This window comes from Plectropomus leopardus, chromosome 5 (genome assembly GCF_008729295.1).
Source record: "Plectropomus leopardus isolate mb chromosome 5, YSFRI_Pleo_2.0, whole genome shotgun sequence".
Lineage (NCBI taxonomy): Eukaryota > Metazoa > Chordata > Actinopteri > Perciformes > Serranidae > Plectropomus > Plectropomus leopardus.
The window spans coordinates 6,309,360-6,333,911 of record NC_056467.1 but is presented as its reverse complement, the minus strand read 5'-3'; the positions used below and the strand labels follow the sequence as shown (position 1 = coordinate 6,333,911).

The following is a 24,552-nucleotide window of genomic DNA, read 5'->3' as shown; positions in this document are numbered from 1 at the left end:
AAGGCTTCCACGCATTCATTGTTTTGTGTCACAACTATATATCTGCTGCCACAAATACACTTTTGGAGCTGGACTGTTAATTAGGAGCAATATTTGATTCAATATACCATTCAGCTATTTATTGCGCTCTTGGGGCAGAGACGGAGCTGCAGAATACCAGGCGCATTGAAAGTGAAATTTAACTATTCATTCTCCTAGATGTATAACTTTGCTTTCACTTACAAAAATCTGCAAACTGCTCCTCTCATCCATTGATTTGATCTGATCAGCTGTGACAGATTGGATTATCCGCCTTGCGAGTGACAAACTGCTGCAGAAGAAAAATAACTCATGGAGTGCGCCGCCCGCTGCACTACATTCATGGACCCCCAAAAACTTAGGAATTTAGAGTTTGGGCGCACTCACTCGTCAACTACCACCACAGATACACTGTCATTCTGTGGGAAACACTGTTATGCAATAGTTATTGTTTAGATGGGGCTGCCAACGCAAATGTTTTATGTCACACAAGAAACCTACGCTGTTGTGTTTTCATGTAACACCCATCACGCCTCTTTTTAATACCACAATCACTGGAGTGGCATGACACCACCATTGTTTGGTTTTGTGTTAAAATGCAAAAGAGGTATAAAGAGGGGACTTTGTAGCAGCCCTATAGCCCAATCTCTGTGTAAAAGGGGCTTGTATTTCAATGATTTGCACATTTAAACAGATGTCCCTTCATCCTTGCACAGTGTGCAATCAACAAGCTACGAGCATGTAAAAGCCACTTTTACTACTACTCGTGGTTATGTGAAGTGATCATTACATCCTCACAGCAGATGAGGTGGTGGTGGGTTAAAAGCGGAGAGGCGGGCAGAGGTAAAAACTGTGCCAGCTGGCACTAAGATTCATTTCTCCAGAGGAGGGCACCAGGCAGAGCTAATAACACACTCAGCATGAGCCTGGCTAAAAATACACTGACTAAAAAAGAAACGACTCCATGTGCGCGCGCGTGTGTGTGTGTGTGTGTGTGTGTGTGTGTGCGCGCGTGCGTGCGTGCGTGCGTGCGTGAGTGTGTGTGTGTGCACACATGAGTCTGCATATGAGTTCATGTGTTTGTGCGTGAGTAAGGGAAACAGAAAGATGGAGCACTGCAGGAAATGGCTTTGAAACCCACAGCGAAGCGACAAGGAGCTTCAATTTTTGCATAATCCTATTGAGAGGAAGACAGCGGGAATGAGAATAGAGGTGAAGAAAGTGAGAGTGTTGGAGGGAAAAGAGTGGAGAAGGAGAGGAAAGCTAAATTAGGAGGTGGAACGGGGGAATCAAAAGAAAGAGATAACTCTGGCAGAAAGTTTTCTGTGCGAACAACTGCAGAGAGGTGATAACACTGCTGAAGAAAGATGCTGATGTGATGGAAGAGTGGGGAAAAAAGAGTTAATCCAGTGGGGAGAATCAAAACAAAACATATAAAAGGAAACTGCGGTGAGAGGAGAGAGAGACAAGAATGAATGCATGAAGCATTTTTCCTGTATGGATGAATCTAGCTGTGATTTAGATTTTCTGACAAAGTGGTGCCTTTTGTTAGATTAAGTTACATTACCACTTGGGGGATTCAGGTTTAGGATGAGTGTGCAAGAACATAGAAAATGTGCTGCTCTGTAGTTTTGTTGAGCAACTGGATTTTTATTTGACAGTTAGGTTTAGAGGAGCAGTGTGTAGGAGTCATGGGATTTAGTGACATCTATCAGCGAGGATTGCAAATTGCAACTAACTGAACCTGTAGATGCAGTGACCAATAAATCTACCTTCTACCATGTGCCAAGCATGAACTCCCAGTTAGAATTCCTTCAGTGTTCATCGTTCATGAAGTTTTTACCGGGAGCTGAATCATCCACAGAGGTCTCTCCTCTCCAAAACAAACACACCTGGTCATTAAAACAAATGAAAACACTGAATAAATCTATTTCAAGTTAAAAATCTGTGTTTTTCCAATGCTGTTTGGCTGATTGCAGACAGGCCACCAATGTGTGCTCTCCTTTTGTCTGATCCAGACATTCAGGAGGTTTGTACCAGGAGCTGAATTATCGGTTATTTATTTGGTGACACTTTGATTATTTGGTAAAAACAGTGATAACAGCAGCTTCATGTTAAAAATCAGCGTTTTTCCCACCACTGTTTGGGTACATTGGCAACTGACCACTGGCCCTGCACTTGCGCTCTTGCATTTTTATTAAATAACTTAGGATCCAGATGTTCGGGAGGTTTTACCGGGAGCTGAATTATTTGCAGAGGTCTCTTCCTCTTCAAAACAAATGGACCTGATGATTTAAACCCGCAAAAACACATAATAAATCAGTTTCATGTTAAAAAATCAGTTTTTCTGATGCTGCTTATTGCGAAGGGAATGCTAACTGCAGTGCCTGACTCGGAAATGTGAAAACAAAAATGGCCCTATCTTGAACTAGTGTTTGATTTGTTTATTCTAGGTTACTGTGGAAAGATGGCGGTGCAACATAATTATCTCAGAAGAAAAGGACCTGTTTGCTATGCAGATATAAAGGCTCACTCTAAAGTAACAATATTTTCAGGTGATTAATCCCTAAATATTATAATATATTCTGTTTCTGCCACTATATTCCATTAAATCCTACACACTGGACCTTTGAATCCCTTTGGATCAAAAGAGCACTGTGCAGAAAGTGACACAAACTCCTGTTTTCTTCACGGCGTGAGTGTGTGTGTGAGTGTGTGTAGCTGACACTGTGTCACTCTGTTCACACGCTCCCTGTCTGAGTCCAGCTTCCCAGGGGGGCATATTCTACATGTGTATCAGTGAGCATGTATATATTATGTGTGCCCTGATCTCATTTTCTGCTCTCTTGGGCGTAGTGGGATTAGATGGACAGACAGATGGATGAGCCGACAGACAGATATGGAGTTACACCCTCCAGGGAGGGTGATGAGGGAGATGAAAGTGGTATAGAAGAGAAAAAAACAAAAAGGTAGAGGTAACTGTAAACAGTATTGAGCGTGTGTGCATGTTTGTGTGTGTGTGTGTGTGTGTGTGTGTGTGTGTGTGTGTGTGTGTGTGTGTGTGTGTGCATGCGTATGTGCATATGCTCTTTTAGTCGATACTTTATAGCATGAGCTTTGCGCAACTGGGTCTGTAATGAGCTCCAGTGAAGTTTTTAGATCCTTGGGGTGGGTATTTGTAACTGCCTCAACACAACAAAATGAACCTCCAGCACTGCAGCAGGGGAGGTGTGTGTGTGTGTGTGTGTGTGTGTGTGTGTGTGTGTGTGTGTGTGTGTGTGTGTGTGTGTGTGAGATACTTACAACTTTTAGTTTCTTCACCGCCTCCTCACATACGTGCATCCCTCTCGACTCCTCCACCTCGACCAACCCCAGGTACTGCGGAGAAAAGAGAGCAGGATTATTACATAACAGATGCTGACTGCTATGAAGTTTTTGATTTCACTGTTTCTGTGATTTTGAATTACTCTTCATCTGACTGCCAACAAGGCAGACTGAGCCGAAGTGAAAACTATGTCAAAACAAAAGAAAGAGACAAAGTGACATAAAAGCAACCAAAGCCTCATTAGCCCCGATCAGTATTTCCATGAGTGCTATAAAATTGACAAGCAAGCAGCTAATAGGCACTGATACTGGATTTACAGACGCATGTTGATGCTGGTAATAAAAACAGGAGAGAGAGAACTGTAGAAATTTACAGCCTCACATCCGCTTTTGTTGTCTCTCTGGTGTTCTGCTCTGCGGTGTACGGAGAGCCCACAGGGACACAATTAAAGCTCCCCGCAGCTCTGCTCCAGTCAGGAGCCAAGCAGTGAGGCAAGAGGAGAAGAGGAGGACAGGACAGTTTTGGGGAGATTGGTCCCCGAACTAAAATACCTGTTGTAAATAATACGCGTGGCAGATTTAAGAATGAGGTTTTTTTAAAATGATGAAAAAAAGTTGCCTGTTTTGAGCTCACAGAACACAAGTAAACAGTTTTCAGAGCCATCATTAGATACACACATGCTGGGGGCATAAAACAAACAGAGATTAATGACTGAGAGCTTATGAAGAGATCAACATGAGAAGTTATTTGTGTTGCATAAATGGTACAAATTACAAAAGCAATGGTGGGAAAATGTTTACAGAGCATAATTAGCAATCAGCATCCAGTGATTTGGTCACAGACCTGGATTTTAGTAAGGCGGCTTTGGCCAGAGGCAGATAAGGGAATTTTTTTTTTTTTTTTAATATCTTGAGGTAAGACAGCTCACATCATTACTGCATCTTTCAGTCTGTTTCATGAATACTGCAAATACCAAGCTCTATTATCAATGCTTTGGTGACATGAGCAACTCATTTATAATTTTTTAGAGAGTTTTTGCATCGCACCTTGGCAAGTGCAGAGGAATCAAACAGCGGCTGTTATCCTGAGCACATCTTTCTACCAAACTAGCATCCTGCCAGTCATTGAGCACCTGACAATAAACTAAATGACCTCCATGCCTGCATCAGTTTCCAACGGGATATCAGGAACTGTAATAAACTTTGTTTCACCAACATAGTCTTACTCCCAACACGTCAAATTTGCTTTGTCAGTGGTCCTTGGTTTTTTTTAACTTTACTTTCCTCTGGGTTTGTGTTATGACCGCTACCAGCTGCTGATTCTCACTTTTATTTCAAGTGTCACATTAGCTTACTAGATGCGACAGATGTCACAGTGGTAAAGAAAATAAAAAGTTTAGCAAATATGCAGATGAAGGCCACATATAAGTACAAGGAAGACTTGCTTGTTGCCTAGGAGTCAGATAATGGAGATCCTTATAATAATCAAATAAACAAATGAAAGGAGCAACCTCCTCCTATCTACTGTATACTTTTCATATCCACAGGAAGTTGTCCTGTGCAACAAAAAGTGATTAATTAAGGACACGTAATATTTGCCTCAAATGGTAAACTTTCCAGAAGGCTCTCTTTTTAAAATTTTACAAACTCTCTGCTTTTCTATAAGTCAACGTTTTTGAGAATTAGCTTTCATTCCTCTGGTACAGCTGAGCAGCTCTCCTATATGCACTAATAGCGCATGACTTGTGAATACATTTGGAGTGAAAACAGAGAGAAATCAGAGATGTGAGAAACACAAGATGAACAGGGGAACGAGGAGGAAAGAAAAGCCACTATAAAGGGCCTGAGAGGTTTCTTAGTGCTACCACCCCTCCCAGCTCCACTCCGCTGCCCATCTCATCACAAACTCTGTGAAGCATTACCATCAGGACCATTTTCCATTAGCTTGCGACTCACACTGCCTTTTCTTTACACTCTTCTCCGCCTTTGTTATCATTCTCTCCCTACATTTTCCTTTTGCTTCTGGTTTTTCTTTTCAGTCTGCAGCTTTTCTGTCTTCTCGTCCCTCTTATCCAGTTCTATATCTCTCTGGCTCTCTCATTTCATATCTCACAATGTCTCCGTCCCCTCCGCGTGCCCTCATTCCTCTCCCTGTCATATCTGGTGGTCTCTTTAATCTACAACCCCACCTCGATGTCATTCCTCCGTCTCTGTCCTCCATCTCTGTCCTCCATCTCTGTCCTCCATCTCTGTCCTCCATCTCTGACCGTCATTGTTTCTCCAGCCTTTCAACAAATCACTTTGGCACACAGCAAACCCTGACTGAAGCTGGTTATCAGTAAATTGGGCCATCAATAATACCTCTTATTTATTTATTTATTTACTGATTGCAAATGAGGCACGCAGCTGTAAGCTACGAGTCTTTGCTTTGCTCAAAGGCACTCTAATTACCACATGGTTTCTATAATCAAATGGCCTTTAATCTTGTTGAAATGAAAATGACATGTCGTTTGACTGTGCAGCCAATACACAAGGTCAGTGTTTTTCTTTTTCCACAGACTTACTTACTGTTGGGTCATTTTATGTATTGACATCAAATGCACCAAACTTTGTCAAGTGTGTATGATCAGTGTCAATTCTGCGTATATTCCCCTACAGAGCTGTTATATATGAAGCTCCATATATGTGGAATCTTCTGCAGAAAGACTTAATGCTGCATTCACTGGTTCCTCCAGGCTGTTTCAAAGCGCTGTTCCAGGACTTCTGTTGTTTTGGTTGTATATTTTGATTTTGTATTTTTGTTCCATGTCGTCTGTCTGTGCATTTTGTTGCTGCCTGTCTTGGCCTCGACACTCTTGAGTTTAGAGTTTTCTAAAGAGTTTTATTCTGGTTAAATAAAGGTTAAATAACATTTATGTTTATATAGACGACTTAGGCAGCTTTGTGCAGAAGCAGGGTTTACTCTTTCTCTGTGGTGTTCAAGGATAAATTGCTAAATAAAAAAAGTCAGTTCACCTATTCTTGTTGGGTGTCCTTAAACAGGATGCACCGGCACGAGGTGTGATGAATGTACTGTGGTCTCAGCCACAACCCAGAAAACTTTCCCTTGCCCTTTTGTGTTTGATTTATTTAGCTGAGGTTCATGTCACTGTATACGCAGAGCAGTTCCTCTGAGATTACATTCATGACTTTGCGACATTTTAAGAGTTACATCCTGTCATACCTATATACATATTTATTGTATATACATACTCTTTCATTTACAGAATGTGATCACTTGTTACCGGCAAATCTTAATGATGCTGGTATGGTTATTGTGGTTTACAGTAAAACATCCCCTCTGGTAAAAAAAAAAGGACATTGAAATATGACTGTTACATTACACCAGTTAAGAAAGGACCTGAAGTGTTGCTTACTCACCCGAACAGGGAAGTTACATTTGCCCTTACGCACAGCCTCCTCGTCAGCCTGCCACTGATGCGGTCTGCTGGCCTCTGGCACGTAGGTGGGCTTCTTCCTCCTCAGGCTCTGACGAAGCTTGTTCATCTCCGGGGTCACGTGCTCCCTGGTACTGCGGATGCGGGAAGAGACAGTGGTTTAGTTGCCTAGCACAGCTGCATGTTAGGTCTGAAATTTGCTCAAGAGCTTTAAAAACACTGAAGAAACAACAATTATTACGACCAACTGACTCCTTTTAACACACACAAAAACACAACATTCATTTAATGTCAATTCAACAGTACAACTAATTAAAAGCTAATTAAATGCAACAAACTATAATTTAAAGAAATGCTGCTGGAGAGTTTTGAACGGAAACTGCGGTCCTGTGTTTCATGCTGGATTATGAGTGAAGTGGGATGAATTTCATTGATTAGCTCAAGCTCATTATGCAGCAATCATCCCTAACAAGGCAGCGTGTGCATTAGCATCGAGAACGCTTCCCTCCACGACGCTCCATTGATTCTCCATTCAGAGACGGCCTGTACAAATCACACAGGTAGAGCGTTAACGCTAATGAGCACAAAGCATAGGGTGTGCTTTCATCTCCCCAAGAAATATAAAGAACGCAGAGCAAAGACTGATCAACACATACACACGCACGTGCACATGCACGTGCACATACTCCAATCCTTCTCTGAGCACACACAATCCTCCCTGCGCTGCTTAATTAGACCATTCAGCCCGCTGGCCTGTTAAGCGATGCTAATTTTCCCAGCACAATGAAACGTGACGCCATCAAAACATGACCTGCTTAAAAATGATAATTACTGTTTTCATTCCTCCACAGTCACATCCACCCTCAGCAGAGGGTCGGGAGTACAATAAAAACACCTCTCCTCGCATGCATCTTTCTTCTCCGTCAAGACTGAATTAAATGCATCACCTGCTCCCTGTTAAAAGTGTTCAAAGTGTTAAATTCGACTTTACCGTTTCCTGCTGTTTTTTCCTGAGTACACTCCATTCAGACTAGTTTCTTTTATGTCACTACTTTACATATAAAGGAATAGTTCAGTTTTGTTTTTTTGTTTTGTTTTTTTTTTTAGCTGGGGTTATATGGGGTACTTCATAGAGCATATTACATACAGTAGATGTCAGTCGCACATCCCAGATTTGGAGAAGCAGACTGGAGTCTAAAAGAGAAGCCAGGCAATCGAGCAGAGAAGTCAGCAACAAAATGGATTTAAGCCTCATAAAAAAAAGCCCCACCTAAAAAAATCAGCATCAGTTTAACCCTTTAACACCAGGATTGATATCAGTTTTCTTATGCTGAGTTCGGACGACTTTTAATGACATTTAAACCTCCTAGATCTGAGAAAATTGGTTTGATTTCTTTAAAAAATTGTGGAAAAAATAATGAGCAACTTGGTAAGAAGTGACCTGCAATGGCAAAAAAAACTGTAAAAAGGTTACTATTAATGGATTATTATATATTATCAAAAAATGATGGATAAATGTCCTGAAAACTGTTTTTGTAATTGTCATAATTATATATTTAAAATTAAAGTACAGAAATTACTGTAATGTTAAATTTCTTGAGGTCATTTTATTTTTTTTATTTATTAATTTTGTTTGTTTGTTATTTTCTGGTAATTGCATATATTTTTGTTACTAATTTCTTGCAAATTTTTGGGCCATTTCTTGCAAAGTTTCTCATCTCTTTGAAGAAATCAAGACAATTTGCTGAGGTTTCAAAGGGTTAAATGCATGCTAAACTGACTGTTGGTCAGTGACCTTCCACGTCAACGACGTTTTAGGTATCCTTGCCGTGTCAGCCTAAGATGCTACAGAGATGTCAACAAATCCACGTGGTGGGATGACGCAGCACGGTCCCTATGTTCACACAACAGCGCAAACTGTCACAATGGTTGGGATTAGGCACCAAAGTCACGGATGGTTTGGGCAAAAAAGACACATGGTAAGGTGCAGAAAAAACACACACACACGCATCCACACGGGACGTGAACTCCGGACACCCGCACGAAAGTCAGTTGTTCATGGGCCCCATCTACCTCCCCATCCACCAGCCCTGCAAGCACATTCACACTCCTTATACCACATAAATACCCAAAAACTTCATAGGATGATGTGGAAGGTCACTGATTGACCATCACCATGTGAAAACTCTGGAGTGAAAACGTGTTGTCCTCCCAAACTGGGGGCATGCTGACAGACTTCTACTGCATGTAATATTCTGTCTATGGATAAGTACCCCATACAACCCCAAATCAAAAAAATCAGAACTATCCCTTTAAAGTGTTTTTTCTGGTCTGATAAGAGACACACCTGGAAGCCTCACAGAATCAAGAGCCATGCGTTATGATACAAAATAACAACTGTAAAAGGATGTGAGACGTTTCTCTGTGTCCCTCTAAAAAAACATACTTACTATACTCATTTTCTTACCATCTGCTCGCCCCATGAGTCGGCATCCTGGCTAAAACAGGGCGTGAAACCACACAAATATTACAGTGAAGAAATGTGAAGTCCATCTGTAAGCAGAGTGTGTATACTGAAGTGAAGAAATCCTCTCTGCTCAGCCTCACACAGCAAATATATATACACACACACACCGAGGACACATCACTTCTCATAATCACTGATATGTTGCTGGTAATACTGCAGGCGTGCGGGAAGGGTGTGTAATTAGACGCTCCCGTGCATCTAACACACACACACCGGTGTTTGTGAAATGACGAGTATTCCAATGAAGCAGCCTGTGTGGCTTTGCTCATTTCTGGCATGTGTGGCATGCGTCCTCTGCCAAGCACACACATATAAAAACACACACCCCTCTGCAGCTCGATGTGCACACATGTCCAGGCCTGTGCCAGTCATTTCTGGGCAAAACGCCAAGTGACTGGCACCTGACTGGCAGCAGGTGTGAACTAGCTGGTGCGTAATACTCCACAAGGGAGGCGGAGTGGGGCGGGGGTTTACAGTATAAGGGACAGGATGGGGGGAAAAGGAGGCACTGGTTGGGGAATACAGGATGCCCTGTAACTGCCCTCATATGGTTTGGGACAGCAGGAGAGGAGGACGAGTGAGCGGATAATCATCTGATGCCAGGCCGCAGGGGAGAGGCAGAGCAATGAAGTGATGTGAGCTGAGAGTACGGAGACAAGTGAAAACTGACTGGAAGAAGTGGAGGAAAGAAGAAATGAGGTGAGAAAATTATTGCTGTAAAGCAATGGAAATGTGTGGGTGTGTGTGGTTTGACAGCAAAGTTTAACAGGCCAAAAGACCAGGAGGGTAAGGAAAGGAAGAAAGAAAGACCAACAAATCAGCAATATCAAAGAAAAGAAATCCACTTTATACTGATAACATGCAGTAACAGCAGAAAAAGAACCTTTACCATTATTTTAACAAACTCAGATGATCCACTGACATCAATTTTGAGAAAATCTAATTATCTTATACACTTTAAAACACAACAGACTTTCATATTTTCACCAGTGAGTACTGTTGTCACAATATTGGATTTCAAACTTTGATACAATCACTTAAAATTATCAATATTCAATACTGTGTTTAATGTTTAATGGTAAAATTGACGTTGAGGGCATAAAATAATAATAATTTTTTAAAAAAATAAATCAATAGATAACTCAGATGATCCACTGACATCCATTCTGAGAAAATCTAATTATCGTTTACACTCTTTATTCTTATTATCATTATTACTATTAAATCATTTGTTTTAAATATTTATCTTTCTGTTTTTTATTAACATCCCATTTTCTCTCTTTATTGATTTGTAACTCCAGTATTACTGTCATATAATTTCTTAAAATGCAAATAAAAATTAAATACTATTAATAGACAAATATCACGAGGCTATAACAACAACAGCTTGGATGAATGGGTTTAAATGCTTTACTTAATGTAGATATTATATAGTTTCAATGATGTACTGGAATGAGTGAATACACAAAGAAAATAAGCTGAAGAGTGAAATGATGAAGAAGGGGGAAGAAGCAATGAGGTGAGAATATTAATATTGTGACACACCCAATTATCCTGTCCCACAGTCATCAGTCATCCTGCTTTAATTAAATGGAAATAAATGGGGTTATGTGGTTTGACACGAAGATTAATGAGCCAGCTGACTAGGAAGAGTAAAACTATGAGGACAGAAAGAAACAGAAAAAACAACATGAACATTATCATAAATGTATGCACTGGGCTAATATAATGTATTGAATAGAAAAAACATATGGCAAAAATGAGACCTAATATTAACTTTAAGATGTGAGCAAATTAGCTTGGTAAAGAAAAAAGTCAAAGGGCAACGAGCAAACTTAATAAGAAATGGCCCAAAAATTAGCAAGAGATTAATAAGACGTTACAAGAAAACTACTGGATAAGAGGAGGGGGGGAGTAAAGTAAAAAAACTAACATACAAACAGCAAAAAAAAAAAACGAAATAACCTCAAGAAAATGCATAAATATGTGTTGTTATTGTTTTTTTATTATTAAAATTATTTCATTTCATTAATTCATTTCATTCTACAGCAAAGTTTTAAATACATCATAAAGAGAATTACAGTTTTCTGGACATTTTCTCCGTTTTTTTTGGCAGTGTACGGAATATCTCTTGCCATGTTGCTCATTGTGTTTTTTTCTGTATTTTGAAAGAAATCAAACCAATTTTCTCAGGTTTCAGAGAACAAAATGCCTGTGAAAGGTGTCACGATGGTCCAGGTTTTAAAGGGATAAATCTACGTCATAAAGCAAAATTTAGCAATAAGATTGCAAATGGGTTTTTTTAATACATTTTTACATTTTTTTTACAAAGATAAGACTTATAAAAAATGTTGTAAGCTAACTTGCTGCTGTAGCTTCACAACTACTAGACAGAGATTCGGATGTAAAACTGGTATCAAACTTCTCATCTCACTCTACTAGAAAGAAAATACGTGTATCTTCCAAAATGTCAGACTATTCCTTTATAGAAGAAAGAAATTAATTCGAAATTATATTCAGCTGAGAACATGGAGGACAACTGTGGAAAGTGTTTCACTTCCACGGACGACATAAAGTCCGTCATGGTGGGAGGACAGAAAAATGACCTACACCAGACTGCAGCGAGAACACAAGTGAAAACTAGTTTTCAGTCCTTCTCTTGCTGAGCAGCACAGTGTGACATGAACTGAAATCTGGTAGTAAACCCTTTTTGATGGAGAGACGCATTAGGGTGGAGACATTACCCAGCATGCAACACATGAAGGCCTTGCATAGCTGTGACCTCACCATGCACAACAAGAACCATCTGCACGAGCAAAAAAAAAAAGACAAGAGACAGACAGAGGGGGTGGGCTGGCAGGCAGGCAAGGACGGAAAACATCACAATAAATCTATAAATCAGCTTCACAAATGTAGTCCCCGCTCTCGTCATAAACCCACGCAAAACTTATAAGCACTTCAGAGCAGACTACACAAAACAGGAGGCCTGGTGCCAGAAAACACATAGTTGTTTCGCGTCCAATGTTTGAGTTAGCAGCCATCTGGAATGCATTGTTGCAGAGGAGATGGCAGGAGAGACGACTTACGATGATGTTACGTCGTAGACTTTCAAGTCCGTTCACCCAGGGTGACCTCCCTTCATCGCGGCTTCCTTTCCTCCCTATTCTTGTTCTTCGCTGGTGTTTATGCTCCAGGTCTCCCCTTTTCTCTGCTCTTGTGCTAAAGACGTCAACGACGGATGCGAAAATGGATCCCGGAGCTAAATGTCTGCAGCCCTGGCGATGTGAGGAAATGGGTTTCACAGGGATGAATTTCGCGAGAAAGGTTCGCCTACGCTTGCAGACTAATAAAATGTGGAGGAAAATATTTCAACATTTTGCTCCAGCTTGTAAAGTTGGTGTTTTAACTGTTAGTAGATCTGGACAATTGTAATTAACAATGTGTGTGTGTGTGTGTGTGTGTGTGTGTGTGTGTGTGTTTGCATGTGCATGAAATATCAGTTTTCAAGTTTTAGAAAGTTAATATTATTGTCATCCTGCGTTCATCTTTGTGTGTGTGTGTGTGTGTCACCTCGCTGCACATAATCTGTGTTATGACTGCATGAACTCATGTGTGTCCAGCTGTGTTTCGTGCATTGCCAGATGTGCGCCTGATTGATATCTTTGGCACTCTCCCTCTTTTTCACACACACTCACGTAGTCACATTTTTTGACACACACACACACACACACACACACACACACACACACACACACACACACACACACACACACACACACACACACTGTACCTCCCTGATCCAGATGTTCTGTGTTCAACAGCGGCTCAGAGATTTTGGCAAAACGGGACACACTCCTCCCTCACACTTCTTCTCAACCAGATGCTCAGAAAACTCACCTCGTACAGGGAGGGAGATGGAGGAGGAGGAGGAGGAGTGATGTTGCCACTCACACACACACACACACACACACACCACACAAACACCCAAAATGGGTCAGTGCCACCTTGCGTTACGGATTACGGGAAGCCATACATCTGTGGAGCTCCGGAGAGACAAGGGGGGGACAGCGAAAGGCGGAGTCCAAGTGTGTGTGTGTGTGTGTGTGTGTGTGTGTGTGTGTGGTGTATGTGCGTGTTTGTGGTGTGTGTGTGTGTGTGTGTGTGTGCATGTGTGCGAGCGCAGAGGATTGTCTCGGCTTAGTCACTGAGCTGACCACTGTATACGGACACGATGTACCTCTCGGTTTTCTTCTCTCTGTTCAGTTTTAAATGAAGTTGTGAGCGATCAGCTGAGCAGCTGGTGTGTTTCGTGAAAACACTGAGTGAGACGGACTGAGTACATTTAAAGTTATAGTGGAAGTAAAAAGCATCAAAGGTCAGTATTACTACATCTACAGTGCAAAGTGCTTGTTGTTCTGTTTCAGGATGCAGCTTTATGGCTTGTTTATTTAAACCATTTCATACAACCATCTGACAGACATAAACACATTTAGCAGCAAAATCCCGGAGAGTTTTTGTTCCATACAGAAGACAGAGAAACACTGTGGTGTGTCTTGTTGTTTTTACATAATAAAGACACATCACTACCTTTGCGGCCATGACACTGAATTTGTGACGCCTGCTCCACACTTTCCAAACAACAATCATTTCAAACTTCTTCTTTCTGCAATGTTTTTTTTGTAATGATGTCGAAAAAGTAAACAAAATAAGAAGCAGTCATCAATCATCAAAAAAAAAATCCAGCGCAATAGAAACCTGAGAACAGTCGCAAGAGACACATGACGGTTTTATACTAAAGCAACATTCAGAAAGGTTTTACAAGTTGTAGCAAGTGCTTTGTTACTTTATCATTAACTCAACATTTAGAGATCAACTGAAAGCCATTAACAAGAACATTTGGTGCGCACTAATGCCATAAAAGTTGAGCGGCAGCTAAGGACTTTTTTTGCAAGTTATATTCCAACTATTTCTCCTCTCTCCTCACACTCTCTCCTTGCTACTCAGAATTAAATGTAGGACAAAATCTACATTAATCAAAATCTAAAACTACATGAACTGAATCAATGATTTAGGGAAAGGGACAGTTTTGGCATTATGGTTACTGTAACATGAAACTTGACTTTTTTGGTGAAAAGATGTTAGATGATCTACCTTAAATGCTGATTTGTTTCTTACTTTCTAGAGTGGAACGAATGGATAACAATCAACATATCATGTTACCATAAAAGTATGTTTGGTTTGCTTTGTAAAGAGGTCATCATCCCATTGCCATTTGATTGGATGCGTTAAAGGAATATGAGTGTCGTTTGTTCTCTATCCTGATCTGCGTGATATGAATGCGACAGGCACTGAGTAACATATTTTGAAAAATGCTATGACCAATTCTTTTGCGATTTTACGATGCAACCGCAGAAAAGAAATAAAAATGTTCATAAAATCCTACTTCCCATGTAAGACTTTTTAAAAATTGATTTTAGACAGTTTGATACCAATTAAGGCCTTATTTCCAAATTAAGGAATTCAGTGTCTGGAATCCTGTGCACGTTAAAAGTAGAAAAATGCCTCCCAAACATTTATGAATTCTTTTTTTAGGTAAGATGCTTGAGGATGCCAGCTTGCTAAAAACTCTCTTGGACTAGTTTGACTGTTTGAGCACTTTCTTTGTGGAAAAGAAAAATCCATTTATTAAAACCTGACAGTGACATTTACAACTGTAGACTTGATACTAGTACTACCACGTCTTAGTGAAAAGAATCATGAGACCGGATAAATATCGGCCAAAAGCATTTTTTACAACTTGGCCACCCAAAATGGTTTATCTGTGGCTTTCGCTGGGTTATTATTTTCTATAATATATTCAGTTCACTTTTTCTCCTCTTTTTAGCTTCATCGGCTTTGTTATAGATAATTTTACAACAAAAGTGTGTGCCCTCAAATAAAAAGACACACACAAAGGTCCTCCCCCACTCATTTTTAAGACCAGCTTTAAATGTCACTTCAATGGTGATTCATCTCTGAGCTAATAAAGGACAATATGCAAACGTGTAGTTAATAGAATTAAATCAGAAACACATTAGACACAGCCACATTATGCTGACACACACACACACACACACACACACAAACAGAAAACTGACCCAGTTTCTGGGCCCTGCAGACTTCGACTGACACTGTGTGACCCGAATAGAGACAGGGACTCTTACTATCATCCAAAACTCCCTCTTCTTTTTTCTCTATCTTTTACACACACACACACACACACACACAACAAGTGACAGGTGGTCTGTGTTTGTGTGTGTGATTAAAAAAATAAAGGAGTGCGACGTGGCGGAGATAAACCAGGGCACTTGTGTTTAGACTGAAGGCTGACCCAGGACAGGATGGCCTTATTCATCGCAGCGGTTTATAAGGCTGTGCAGGAGTGTGTATGGGTGTGAGAGAGTGACGGACGGAGAGCAAGCTACACACTCCTCTAAGCTCTTCCTTCCTGAAAATAACTATAAATAAATAACTATAAGGTATTTTTGGGCAGGCAGACTGCACCCCAGCACAACAACTAAAACATACACAGATTTTCATATAAAACACATGCACAATTCATTATGAAATGAGACCACATACCTTTTTTATTGGTGGTTAAGAGGAAATAATGATATTAATATCAACTGAATCAGCATTCAGCAGAGGAATATTCTTGAAGCTTTGACTTGAGTCAGTCAATACTGTGAGACTCGCCTTATTCGAAACACAAGACTCACCAAAGACTTTACTTCATTTAAAAAGCAAAAACATTTGCAAATGTCCTGTTATTGAAATCCCAGAACAATGAAAAATAGATGAGACAGCTTCAAGCAGCCCTTGTAGTGCTGAATATTTCATTATTGGTTAAATAATAATCCAGCAATGTAAAAACACTTTTGACACAGCTCTGAAAGATTATTTTTAAATGTTGTGTTTTAAGCATTTTAGCATTCAGAGATCTGAGAGACATAAACATACATCTGCCTTTCGGTACAGAGGTTGCAGGGTTATTTTTTAGCCTAGTTTAGCACAACAACTAAAAAAAACAGAGGGAAACAGCTCAGTTCTACCATAATAAGCCTTCCAACAACTTCATTTAAATTTAGTCAAATTCCTGAAACTTATTTAAATCCTAAAAGTACAGAGCATTGCGTCCTACATAAAATAACATCAAAACACAGCTGTGGTCTGTAACTGCTGCTGATCGTCAGATGGCTACTCAACCAAATCAGACTGGACGGGTGGTGTGATGAAAATTTCCACATCAATATCACAACTGGAAAACAAGACAATCCTGCCAATCATTCAGTCACTGCAGCAGGAACAGAGTCATAAAAGCAGCAATGTATTTGTGCTGCCATATGAAACGTAAATGCCCTTGGGTGCAGCGGCAACAGTGAGCAAACATAAAGACGCAGCATAAAGATCAGTGGAGAGCTGTATGCGGTACAGCGTGTAGGCGGCTTGTGAGGCATACTTTTCTGTAAGTGAGGAGGCAAACGCGGCCGTATTGCATCAGTAATGCTCCTTTCTGTCAGGATTAGGAATGTGTGTGAGCGTGTACGCCCTGATGTACAGTGACAGCTGAGGCAGAGCCATGTGTTTAACCATCAGCCTGACACCTACTGTGACTATTGTCTCTGTCAGTCTGTCCCTGTCTGTCTCCTACACACACACACACACACATACACACACACATACACACAAGCCTTATCTCGATCCATAAAGCAAGTTCACTTTATAAAAAAAGGGGTCTGTGAGTTCACATATTTCTGTCATCGAAATTCAGAACCAGTCAACAATCTATAGTCATTTGTAATGCACTCAATTCTGTTCATATCACAGCATATAATATATAACAGTGTTATGTCCTTGAATGATTTTCTATACTGTAAAATTCATTATTTAGGAGGTCAATTTTTTCTGCTCACAGTTAGATTCCCAAGTGTTTCCTGTACTGTGTGTAGGGTTATTATTTTCTAAAAGTATTAGAAGCTAAAAATATGTCTAGAAGAAGAGATACACTTACTGTCTGTGTCTAAATTTATTGTCAGCAAATGATTGAGCACACAGGCACTAAGAAACTTAATTTATTTTGATTCTCATGTGAGGAAATAGCACTGAAAAGTCATTTCTCGCTACATTTGACTCAGCATGAGGTTGCAAATGTGACCAAAATTTGACACAACTGAGGCCAGGGTGCTAAGAAACTTGGAAGACATGCATCAGCGACTCCAGCAAACCATCATGAACTCAATTATTTCTTCATCAGCAAACAAGAACTGTTGGAAATGTGACTTTATTAAATTCATTTCCAACTGTGACTCAATTTCTAATCAAAGATTGGTAACATTCTCTGGTGGCGACGAACAGACGTGATTTATGTTTTATTTTACTGCCACTGGCTCCGTCCCACCCACCAGGTTGGTCATATTGATTGTGTTGTATTTTATGAGCTATGGTTTCTCATCAGTGTCTACAAGAAAAATTAGAGGGTAGATGGATGAAAAGAAGGACCGGAGCCCGTGTGTGTGTGTGTGTGTGTGTGGTGTGTCACAATGTCATGGTTATGTACAGACGCCAATTAGCTTGACATTGACTGGTAGACACATCCTGTCCTTCCTCTGACCCTCTAATGCAATATGATCTTTCAGTGGGGGTCTGTGCAGAGTGAAGCATTACAGAAAGCTGCCCTAATGTAATTATAGTCAGTGTGTGTCTGAGTGTCTGAGTGTGTGTGCAGGCTGGTGGTCATCTTGCATAATGAGATTGAAAGGCCCTCTGTGACTCAGGCTGCAGTGCAGTGTTGGAATTTAGTGCATTATCACAGCAACAAGTGGACAGAGTGTGAGAAAGATGTGGTGACTCAACTTGCTGATCCAGGATCAGTCCAGTGACTGCTTCTTTGTTCTGAAATCAAAGTCTGTCTGCAACAAGTGACTCACAATCGCATTTGGAGGAGGCAGTTTCATACTTATTTGGGAATGATTGAGACATTTAGCTGCTTCCATCTTGGGTCTTATTTTTGCAGCTTTGGTCATTTAGATAACTTCAATACTTCAGTCAGTTGTGATAACATTTTAGCCTATTCAACAAAGTAATTTCTTAAATCTAGAAACACTGCAAAACCACAACATCAGGGCAAGAAACAGAATGCCAGATGTTCATGATGATCATTTATTTGTTTTTATTTCTTCTATTTTATTTCTCTTTCTTTTAAAAATGTTTTTATTGTTGAGCTGCAGATAGCGTATTGCTTTCCTTGCCCTGCTGTTGCTTTCTCTCTGTTTATCATGAGACTGCTGCTGTAGGAGTGTGAGCTCCACAAGGTTGGTAAGAGTCCACACGCACATACACACAATGACAGGGCTAACTGTTGGCAACACACAGCTAATCATACCTACCAGTTATTAATTTGTTTAACAATAGATTCGAGCAGAGTTTTTTGGGAATGTTAACGGCCCAGTGTCAGATGAGACCCACTGACGCTGTTTCAGCTCATGCTAACCGAGCAGACATTGAACTGAACAAGAGGAGAGCAGCTTGGTGACCGTCCCTCAGTGCTGCATCAAAACTAGAAAGTTTTGTGATTTTTCTTATGTTAACTTCAAACTGATGGTTTAGTAAGCTAATTGAAGCCTGGTTGTTGAATTAATGATTTTTAAATTGCACTTCTTTTCCATTTTTGGCCACTTAACATTCCTATTCTGCTGCTGCAATAGGCTGCCCCAGTTTTTAGCCAATAAGGCCTGACTGCCAGACACTTTCTTGCTTGGACAGCTTGCCTGCATGCCATGACAGCGTTGTCATGAGAATTTGGTCTGTAGAACCTGGACACACCTCTCTCTCCACAGAACCACAAGCAATAGCTGCCAATCAACCAAAAGCCAAAATTGTACAACAGCCTGTTATCCCGAAAACAAACCTCCATTGCTTCAAAGAGCCATGAAACAGGATGACTAATTATTATGCATCATCAGATCTTCCTACTATAGCGATTATTCTGCAGATGTTGCTTACACCTCTATGTCATTCACTTTTTGCAAATGTGACATCTTTTTGTTGTTGTTCCAACTTTAAGCCCATTAAGCCCTGTAATGTGAATGTAGCCTCAGATAACCTTTAGGCTTGGAATGAAATGAGATGTCTACACAGTGAAGATGGATAGATCCAGGAAGCAGCACAAGTTTCTAGAGCTGACTCTTGTCCTGGTTTGACTATGGCGAAGTAAAGTGACACACACATCTAACGCACAATATCATGCTCAGACACAGTAGCACAGATGCCTTTCCTAATTTTCTACACGTACATACAATTCATACAGTGCACACATCATGTTCCTGCTCTTCCTGCCTCACTAATTCCAGGCGCAAATCAAATAAAGGACCGAGGAGGGCAGCCTGGAGAAGCCGGGAGTCTGAGAAAACATCCTGCAATTAAAATTATCTGCTTCCCAGTCTTTTTCTGCAAAATAGGATTTAGCTGGGAAACTTCAAGTGATACTGTGTTAGCTTTGCAGAGAGAGAGAGAGCATGTGCTGGTGCCATCACACATGTATATACACACGCACTGTCACCTCAACACCAGGACACAAACACACATGCACACACAGCTCTCACACCTATTATCCTCTTCCTCCAGGCTAATCTCGGTGCTGTGTCACTGCCCCTCCTGCCACTGTTTCAATTCCCACCCACCCAAGTTAAGCCTGGAGGAGACTGTGCTTCTGTGTGCATGTGTTTGTGTGTGTGTGCGAGAGAGTGTGTTGTAGCCTTTGTTTCTGCAAGAAAACTTGCAGCCACTCTCTTTTTTTGCAGGAAAAAATATTCTTGTCCCTTTAAACATCATTGCATGCATTGCATTTGTGCACAAAATGCTTGAATATGCCCACACCTGTGTGCACGGGATTGTGTGTGTATGTCTGAATATGTTCCAAGATACAAAGAGAGATAGATTAAGAGAACAATATCCAAATCCCCCTCTGCCCTTGGAACAGCAGGCGAAGAGGGCAGGGACCATGCCAGCTGTATATGCACTCATATGTGTATGTGTCTGCAGCCATGTTAAAGCATGCCCATGTTTGCACAAATGTGTGATGGGCAGAGTGTGTGTGTGTGTGTGTGTGTGTGTGTGTGTGTGAATGTGTGTGTGGAAGTTAATCTAAACACAGTGCAGCCAGGCGTGAAGTGGAGCAGTCTAGTCGATATGCTCCAGTATCATATTGTCATGCTGTGTTCCCACTTTGTATCCCCTCCTGTCAGTCTATAATAGTGCCGATGGCCGGCTTATCGTTTGAATTATGTCTCTCATATGATGGCAAAGTGCACAGCACAGTTTCATCTCTGTGGTCAGAGATGAGGCTCACAAACCACGGACATTATAGAATAACTCAAGTTTATAGACTACTGCAGGGATGGCATTTATTTGTAGGCTAACACAGACATTGACACTGCCATGTACCCTCAATAAAAAGCCTCTATAGGATTTTACCATTACATTTTGGATTATTGCAAAAATAAGTTTCATGGCAAACAAAAGTTTTGATACTCACACTTTTTGTTCAGCAAGATAATCTTCTAAAATGAACACCACTGCAATCATTTTTTTAAAGTATAATTGCCAGCGCCAGAAGTAAAAAGTCAACATTCAGTAATAAATGAACTACACTATGGTCGCATGAGTTCAACATCACCACCACAACGTGCCTGTAGAGACGTGTTTGGCGCGGTTCAGCGTGATGACGCTCTGCAGTCTCATTTAGCCACAAACAAAATGTGACCTTTTAACCTTGTGTTTATCACAGGCCTTATTTCAGGCATCTAATTAAAACTCACAAGGGAACTAGGAGTGCTAAAATGCTAACTAATTTTCAGGTTTTAGGAGTCATTACTGCAACACACACGAGGAAATTCACACCAATGCTCCAAAACTCAACTGTCAAAACTTTTCAGACATAAACAAAACACATGTTGAACACTATGGACTTTACTAGACTCTGTGTTATTCAAGTTTTATTTAGAAAACTAAAAAACAACAAAAAATGACTTTAAACACAATCACTCAACTCAAATGTTCCCCATCTGACGAAACTATTATTGCTGCTATAATTCCTCAATGTCTTGTCAACCCCACCCTCCAGCTTGAATTGTGCAGATTGTACGTCAGACTCTTGGGTCGGAGAAGAATGCCAAGTGACCTGGTGTGGCTCTGCAGCCTGCATTCATAAACACTGAACACTCGCAGTCAAACAAAGCTTTTTCAATTCTCTGCGTATGTAAGTCTTCTTCTTTTTAGCTTTATTATGACTTTTTTTTTCCTCATGTCTCTTACCTCTTTTAAACTCTTTCTCTTCCCATTTTGAAAAGAATTTTCTCTAATGTTAGCAGCACAAACCTGCAAAATACTTTTGATATTTTACAAGGCCAGGTAATGATGAACCAAGTAACACAATCTTCAGCCTAATTTTATCATCTGCTTCCTCTGCATCCATAATGAATCTTCTTTTCCTCTACTTCTTCCACTCATACTTTTTTCAGCACTTTTCACCCTTCACTTCTCAAACTCAACTTTCACTTTCACACCCCTCCTCTCATCTTCTCCCTCCTGTTGAGTCGCAGTCTTGCTGTTGTTCATTTGTCCTCATTTCACTCGTTACACCGGTCTCTGTCGTCCACAGTGTTCTCACACTTTGCCGTTCTTTTCTGCAACACACATGAGAGCTGTCCTTCTAAATTATCTAATCGTGAGGGCAGAGAAAGGAAGGAGAGGAAACATTGAATTTGAAGCAGTCCCCCTTCCTTTCAGCATGGCAAGACTTGGAAACAAACCTTATAAGGTTATGTAAAACAAATGCATGGCAGGTGTACTTGCACAATCGTGTAACATACTCATATCTATACGTGCACACAAAAACATGGAGGATCTAACACAGAAAAACTGGTGAGCGTTTGTATCAATGTAGCAGGTTTAATCTCTTCCATATGGGCATGGGGGCTAATGCATCTGCTAAGGCTATTAGCCGCTATGAGCCCTGTGGATACAGGCTGGACTAGACCTATTATCAGTTTGGCACTGACCGAAAATACCACCGAAGCCAATAACACAACAACAACAACAACAAACCACAGCTATCACTATCACAAAAACCCAACATCTCCTGTTGACCTCTATAGAGCTTGCACATTTGTGCCTTGTTGAAACAGGGTCAACTTGATGGACAGAAAACGAGGTGAGGCTGAGAAAAATAGCCCAAGGTACTGACTGCTACGGTAACAGTCGACCCACTTTGAAACCAAAATACTCCCAGGTGCACAATCACACACAGAAATGCAGAAAAAGGGATTAGCGTATGCACATATTCACATAAAGCGCATGTGCATGTTGGAAATAACCTGCCAGTTCCCAAACAAACACGCACAGTTCACACCTACTGCTCTGCATTCGACTCACCTGAGTTCGATGGCCTCCCCCATCTCGCCACAAGAACTCATGTCACACAGCAATGACAGCGGATGAGAGGAGATGCAGAGATGACAGGCTGAGAGCAAGAACTCCCTCAGACTGGCGGCCACAGCAACAACAGCACAAGAAGAAGATGAGGAGCGAGAGAGCATGTGATGATATTGTGCTCGGAGTGAGGGACAGAGAGGAGAGGGAGCGCAGAGCGGAGCGAGAAAGAACCACACCTCTTCTTAAGGGATTAACTTGGAAAAAGGAGCTCTGACACACTCGCAAAGACATGCACAGTGATGCACCCAAACATAATCAAACTGCCCACGACCCAGCATGGATGAGCATCTGGTACCCAGATACACACAAACAAATACTGCGTATGCACATACGCTTGCAGCTGCTCTAAAAATAAAGACAAATCAATGTTTGATGCACCAAATCCTGGGAGTGAGGATAGAAGGGAGTGGGAGGATAGAAAGAGAGAGTCACAGAGAGAAAGAGAAAAGGGGAGGGGTGAGGGAGCGAGTTATGGCTGGTGGTGACACAGTTTTCTTTGCTCTCCATCTGCTATGGGTGCACTGGTCAAGAGTGCAGTGGGGGAGAGGGCAAGAACTGGGGCTGGAGCCTGGGGAGAGGCGCTGGAGCTGGAACTGGGGAATAAGGCCAGGCCTGGACGATGGACTGGAATTCAGCCTGGTAGTATGTTTCCACCAGGATGTTATTGGACATGAGGGAGAGGGCTGCTTCCTGGTACTGGGTGCTAGAAGGCTGGCCACAGAAAAACAGCAGACGGTGTTCCCAACAGATGATTGAGAGGGGTGAAACCTTCAGACCACACCCAAATAGGCACCTGGTCGTAACAATGTTCCATGTTTTGAGAATGTATTCTTTCTGTTCCAGATTTCAAAGCTGGAAAACATCTGTAGGCCAAGCTTGAGAAACCTTGTACACCCGAACATTCAGAGAACTGTGCAATGTTGAGGTGAGAATAGGTCTAGAAGTTGCTGAATTGCTACTCATTTCAGACCTACAGTTACGGCTAATTTCCACCAGATCTGTGCTCGGTCAAGTTCCGATCTGCCACGGCAGACGGAGCGAATAGATTACACTCAAGTCTATAAGTTTACTGCCACTGGCTCCACTGTGTCGCAAACTCCATCCCAGCTCTGGCGGTCCGAACTCATGCTGATCAGATACGCAAGGATTCTATTTTTGCCGTTTGCCGGAGCACTTTGCATCAATTCAGCCAAATTAAGCACAGACAGCGACACAACATCAAAACATCCGGTTAATTTTCAGAATAATACACTCCGTGTTTACGTCCAATCGTATCTCACAACCACATAAACAAAACTTCACAATGAGCGAATCCAGGCCTGGAGTCAACAGGTCAGAGGGTTTCAGAGGTCACATCGGACACCATGGACGAGGAGAAGCTAATTATAGAGGTGGAAAACCACAAAATTATTTATGACACCACACATCCTTTTGGCGTGGAACACCATGTAAGGAGTTATGAGAGTGGATGGTGAATTACTAATTAGCTCCTGTACTGATTAATGCGTGTGATTCTGTAACTGCTGCAGAAACACCATGGTCTCGCCAATCCAGCTGATCTGGTAGTGCTGCACCCTGCTGCACTCAAACCACAACCAGTGAGAGTTGGCGGATGAGGGAGCATGGAGCAAAACCGCAGCTGAGCCGTTCTGCAACGCACATGCAAGCGGTGGAAATCCACAGTTACAGTAAATCTAGTTCAAAGTTTGGTCACAA

The 24,552-nt window shown here is 41.3% G+C and overlaps 1 protein-coding gene across 3 annotated transcripts in view; it reads right to left on the bottom strand.

Annotated features, from left to right (window-relative positions):
* The window catches only part of numbl (NUMB like endocytic adaptor protein), a 38,560-nt gene extending 15,673 nt beyond the window's left edge, over nucleotides 1–22,887 (bottom strand). For 2 of the 3 annotated variants that reach the window (XM_042486645.1, XM_042486646.1), the window contains exons 1-3: nucleotides 9,247–9,332; nucleotides 6,763–6,913; nucleotides 3,322–3,396 (exon numbers count right to left, since the gene is read on the bottom strand). In XM_042486645.1, coding sequence (XP_042342579.1) covers nucleotides 3,322–3,396; nucleotides 6,763–6,913; nucleotides 9,247–9,332 — 312 coding nt within the window. Of the gene's footprint in view, nucleotides 1–3,321; nucleotides 3,397–6,762; nucleotides 6,914–9,246; nucleotides 9,333–22,776 lie in introns of those variants that run through there. The other variant, XM_042486647.1, reaches the window with a different exon arrangement.
* Between the last annotated feature and the right edge of the window lie 1,665 nt (nucleotides 22,888–24,552).